We start from the raw sequence: 6,000 nt of genomic DNA on the forward strand, positions 1-6,000 counted from the left end.
GTCTCCATATGCTTCAGATGTCCTAAAAGACAACAGGACTGTTATGACAATATTGTGTGATTGTGGGCCCCTGCATTTAAGTATTTGGTAAGCGGGTGATATTTTGTAAGCAGGTGAGGCTCTTCACCCAGTAGTCTGTTTCTTCTGCAACTGCTTTTTAGGTCCTGCCACCGAATCGTAGGAAGTTGAGAAAAATCACTTCCTCTCCCGGGTGGCAGTTTTCCAGCTGCAGAATTAATTATCCACTTAACTTCCATCACAAGGTGTTACAAGGGTCAGTGAGCTTGAGTTTGTGAAGCACTTCACCATGCTCATCTGAAAGTTGTTCTGTTATCACAGTTTTGTTGATTTTTTAAAGTTCTCTTGCTCGCTAGGATTATTTACGACGTGGAACGGAATTTTTATAATATGTTTGTATTTCAGGCTTTTCTTTCCTTTTAACACTCTTGTATATGAAATGTTAGTTTAGAGAAGAAATGAAAGGAGAGGTAATGGAGGCAGTTACCTGGAGAATCATTTACCATTCATTCATTCATTCCCTACTCAGCACCAAGCACTCTTTTAGGTGCTGGGGATATAAAGATGAGTAGGTTAGTCCCCTCAAAGCTCTCATAATTCAAAGTAGGTGACTGAAGTAATGATTCCAGAATGGGAGGGACAAGTAAACTACAAAGGAGCATCAGGGAGGAAGTAATTATTTCTAACTACTGAAGGACGGCGGAGATAGGGAGAGGAATTTTCTAGAGAGGGAATGCTATGAGAAAGGACATAGAAATCTCGAAATACACAAAAAGAATTTGATTTGAATCCAACTTGTAAAAAAAAATAAGCAAATGCCTATTTAAAATGATATGTGAAACTTCCAGATGTAATATATGGTTAAACATTATTTTATATGAACAGGTATAATTTCTCCCTCCCTCCATCCCTCTGTCCCTCTATCCTTCCTTTTTTTCCTCTTCTTTGAAATTCCATTCTGATTTTATCACTGCGGCATGGTGTAATCTCTCTCTCTCGCACCCCCTCTCCTTCCTTTTCCTTCCTCCCCCCATCTCCCTCCTCTCTTTCCTTTTTCTGAAACGGCAGTCAGATATTATCATTGGGCATGATGTAATATCTCTGCCACTTTGAATTGAGGTCACTGTCTTTTGTATAGCTCTTTAACGGTAGATTTCCAAAGAAATGAAAATTGTACTTTTCCAATTATTCATTCAGCTATAGGCTATGACCTGCTCCTCCCTCCATTCTAACTTTTTCCCAATTTTCCTGTTTATTTTAGGTAATGGGACTTCTGACCAACCACGGTGGGGTACCCCATCAGCCCCAGACCGATTATGCTCTCTCCCCTCTCACTGGGGGCCTGGAACCTACCACTACGGTGTCGGCCAGCTGCAGTCAGAGACTAGACCATATGAAGAGCTTGGACAGTCTGCCAACATCTCAGTCCTATTGTCCACCCACCTATAGCACCACGGGCTACAGTATGGACCCTGTCACAGGCTACCAATATGGGCAGTATGGACAAAGTAAGCCTCAGACGTTTTAGGGTGTAATTACTCCTAGACGGGTGAAAACTTTCAATTCTTCCTTAAGAAAGGGGAGGTGGCAGCATGATTAAGCCTTACATCCCTGTATCAATTTTGTGGCAAAGCCGGCTGATTTTTCCAGCAAGGGCTCCCTTGTATAATTATTTTCTTAACTGATGTCAACAACATCTTGCGGTTATTAATTGCTGAGACATGAAACCTGATTGCCACTAGGTAAAACATAAGGGTTGGCCAAAATGAAATAACCTCTGGCATTAGAAACACATGTTTTTAATGAGGTCAGCTCAAGGATCATATGAGGTATAATCCCAAGGACACAGAGTTGTGTCAAACTTGTCTCAGGAATAAAAATATTAGTCTCGATCCTTTGATACCACGGTATTAAATATGACATTGTCAGCCTGTAGCTGATTTTGCCCCTTGCTGTGAATTGTCCCAGCATGACCTAAAAAGCTGTGTGTGTTTTCTTACAGGTGCCTTTCATTATCTCAAACCAGATATCGCCTAAGTGAACTGTCCACTTGGAGCTGAAACTGGCCCTGTTTCCGGTCTCCACAGCCTAGACATGAAGAATCTTCTCAGAAAAAAAAAAAAATCACCCTTTTGGGGGGCAGTCCCGACAGGAGACAGAGGAGAGGGATTGATTTTCTTTCTCCAGTAGTTGGTTTCAAATTCTTTTGAACGTGTGGGACAAAAGCGGTGGAGAAAAGGAAGACCCGGAACAATAAAAGACACATGCAACATTTTAAGGCAATGATTTAACGTGGCTACATATCAAAATATCCCAGCTCTTTAGTGCTGATGATCGAGGAGCTAAAACATTCCATTTGTATGTGTGTGTGTGTGTGTGTGTGTGTGTATGTGCACGTGTGGGCTTATGTGAGATTTATCTGGCCTGGTTTGGGCAAGCAGAATGTTCTAAAATAATAGTCAGAGAATACTCTAAACTATAACATGTTTAATGTCCAATGCTGACACTTCTACAACTTTAAAACTGCTCACTTAATGAAGCAGGAACGGAGGAATCCTTGACTTTTACACACTGGAAATTGACATAAAAATAAATGCCACCATTTTTAGGAAGTTAGACTAGATGTAAAGGACCTCCCAAATAAATTATTTGTTATCTTATCTTCATTTGTAATCCAGTTGTCAATAAATGTCCCGTCTTGCTAACAGGATATGGGGGAGCAGGAAGAAAAGCTGGTTTTCTTTCCTGGTGTGGGAGAGGTGTGTGGTGTGTTCCCAATTCATTTTCATTTGGAAGCCAACCTGGATGGGGGGAGGGCATGGTGGAGAAGAAGTGATGTGCATTCCCACAGCTGCTTATCAGTGTGCAATACTGTGTACCTCACGGATGCTTTGGCAGTGGCCAGGGCCATATAAACAGAATCAGAACTATATTTTTGCAGGTGCTTTATTTTCGCAGCCCATGATTCATTGTGGTAGAATGCAGTGACGTTCGCCATTTGCTGGACAACCAACACCCAACTTGCTCCTTTTGATTAGAGACCATGTTCGAGAATAATGCTTTTAAAATGATTACGTTTACATTCTTCTCTTTTCTGTGAAAGGTAGGGCAAGAACAGAAATGTCCACGTGGCTCTCATGTACTTTTAAATTATACAATGATATCCAATATTGAAAGATTATAGGAACTGAGGTTTATATACATTTGTGTGGTGACATTTTAGAATGTCAATAAATTTGTTGTTCGAGATGTTAAGAGGAGCAAGAAGGTGGAAGGCAGTGTTATTTATTTCTTTCTATTCTTGGAACCATGAACGAGGTAGGCACAAATACATTCCTTTTAGAGCTAAGAACTATGACGTAGTGAGTTAGCGAGACTAGACATAGTACCGAGCTTAGTTCATACATTGGTCTTAGAGGGTGATGGATTAGGAGAAGTGCTGCCTTTGTGTTGCAGCCTCAGCCAACAACAATGTGTTGTAAAAATGTCTTTCATGTAAAAAGTGCAGTAAATATTTACTATTTATAATGAATAAACAGTTATGAAAACTTGCCCCACACTGCTTTTTTGGGGAAACTGGTGAATGTCATATTAATAAAAACTTGGAAATGGGAAGCCAACAAAATATATATTTCACTTCTGGTGGTGCCTTTTAGATTAGACTATAACTTGGAAAAATAAGGTTATAAAACTCACAATTGTATTCTCTTGAAGAAGCTTGGTTGAACACACTGTTAAGGATTGAAGTTCATAATTTCATAGATGTGGAGTCTAGGAAAGACCCTCAAGTCCACCTTCCTCTCTCCTTGGTTCTCTCAGAACTATGAAACCCCTTCACTGTCACTTGAGAGCACACTTTCCTCCGGAGTATCAGACTCCATCTTTATCTCCAACTGTCATCTCCACTGAAATTTTTATTGAAACCTCTCACATTTTGTTATTTGTTTTGTTTTAGACACTTGCTTCACTCTTCATGGTAAATATCATGCCTGTTTCATTCATCCTTTCTTCCTCCCTTCCTCCCTCCCTCTCTCCCTTCAACACATTTCATGAGAGTCTAAACGTGCCAGGCGTGGTGTGTGGCACTGGTATTATAGCAGTGCTTACAAACCAGTGGGTAAGGCAGAGGCGTAAATACATAATTACAATAAAGCGTGAGAACTATTTTTATTGGGGAAATAATCATAATACCTTTTGAGGCTCTTATTTCTATTAACTTATTTGTTTCTCCCAATATCTTATATGAAGCAAGTGATGTCATTAGCATTAGTCTTTTACAGGTGGGGAAACTGAGGCACAAGGAGTTTACATGAGGTCACTCAGCACCAGAGTTGGTATTTGAATCCAGGCAGACTGATTCCAGAGCCTATGTGCTTAAACTCACACTCTTCTACTTCCCCAAGTCCTGGCTGGTGTGGGAGAACCTTATAGTCAAAGAGATCTAAAAGAGCTCTGTCCAATTCGGTAGCAACTAGCCATGCATGGCTGCTTAAATTTAAAGTAATTAAAAGTAAATAAAATTAAAAAGTCAGTTCATCAGTTGCACTAACCACATCTCAAGAGTGCGACAGCCACACGTGGCCAAAAGCTACTGTATGGGCAGTATAGAGATAGAACATCCCCATCATCGTAGAAAGTTCTCTTGGTCAGCTCTATTCTAAAGCATGTGAGTTCAACTTTTAAAAACCCCAAGGACTGGAAATGCAGTAGGTAAAAATTTCCAAATTCTTTAAATGCCTTAGGGCTTTTTAGCTCACACACCTGTCTTTCCAGGCAAATATGTTGCCCTTTTCTGACAATTATCTATTCCAAAAATATTATGAGAAAAGGAAAGTAATCCTTACTGAACACTTACTATTGTGATCTTGTTTAATCCTCATAAAATCCCGTGAGGTGGGCATTATTAGCCCCAATTTATAGGTGAATGGACTGAGGTCCAGCGTTGTTCATCAGTTCGGCCAAGGTCACACACGGCCAGAAATAGCAGAAGCAGTCTTTGACCTCTGCTCAGCCTGGTGGCAGAACCTGTTTTTATTTTACCTCTCCAAATCCTGCTTGCAATACTCACTTCGTTATGTCAACCTAGCCTCACGCCAAACTCAAGTTGAAAACAGGCACTAAAAAAAAATTATTCATTGCCAATACATGAGACAAATGCTACCAGGGTATGGGATTACACAACAGAAACTGATCTTACATATCACTTTCCCTTCCTGCCTGATCTCAGAACTTGCCATGTGTGGCTCATACCTCCTTTTGATATACTTCTTGATGCCCTTCTCTTATTTCCGCATGTCTCTGAGATCTGTTTCGCTGCTCATATTTATCATGCTGAAAGTCTCTGTAGATCACTTTTTCCCTGACTTTTTTTGGGGAGGTATTTAATCCATCTCTGGGGGGTGGGGATCTGATTTCCACCAGTTCCAACTCCAGCCAGAGTCCGTCCTCTCGTCCTTTGGGACAAGCAGCCCTAAAGAATTTGAACCCTTGGCCTTCAACGGAGCTTGAACCTGATCGTGTGTGGAGGGGTTCCCCCTTGTCCATATAGTTATACAATTTAATTCAAAAGACTAAAAATAAAAACTGAAACTCAGAACTTAAATGGTAAAATACTGGATGTGCTCATGTCGGTGGCTGAGCCATTTCTTGGCAGCAGTTTTCCTAGGAAGGGATATCATTTTTCACATCTGTGATGGAAATAAACATGTTTTATGCCTTTAATTAGCTCAATTTAGGAATGTATTTTCACACACACTTGGATATTTGGGGGAACTCCTAGGTTAGAAGTGTTCTCTGTTAGTGCTGGCATATAGAACCGGTGTGACAGACAAGGTCACCGGCTCATGGTTGTGAGTTTAGATAGAGTCAAATGGGGGAGAGGATGGGTTAATTAATGCCTTTACGTGGACATGCCATGGAAGAATCAATCCTCAAACGACATAATTTCCACATGGAACCAGAACCAAGATCTCTATAGGAAGG

General features: G+C 40.6%; 1 protein-coding gene across 3 annotated transcripts in view; it reads left to right on the forward strand.

Annotated features, from left to right (window-relative positions):
• The window catches only part of PAX3 (paired box 3), a 90,568-nt gene extending 86,999 nt beyond the window's left edge, over positions 1-3,569 (forward strand). For 2 of the 3 annotated variants that reach the window (XM_014785334.2, XM_004427617.2), the window contains exons 8-9: positions 1,280-1,526; positions 2,021-3,569. In XM_014785334.2, coding sequence (XP_014640820.1) covers positions 1,280-1,526; positions 2,021-2,055 — 282 coding nt within the window. In that variant the 3' untranslated portion in view covers positions 2,056-3,569. The remainder of the gene's footprint in view (positions 1-1,279; positions 1,527-2,020) is intronic. The other variant, XM_004427616.3, reaches the window with a different exon arrangement.
• Positions 3,570-6,000: the final 2,431 nt, after the last annotated feature.

Source organism: Ceratotherium simum, chromosome 37, assembly GCF_057802395.1.
Source record: "Ceratotherium simum simum isolate JZ-2026a chromosome 37, ASM5780239v1, whole genome shotgun sequence".
NCBI lineage: Eukaryota > Metazoa > Chordata > Mammalia > Perissodactyla > Rhinocerotidae > Ceratotherium > Ceratotherium simum.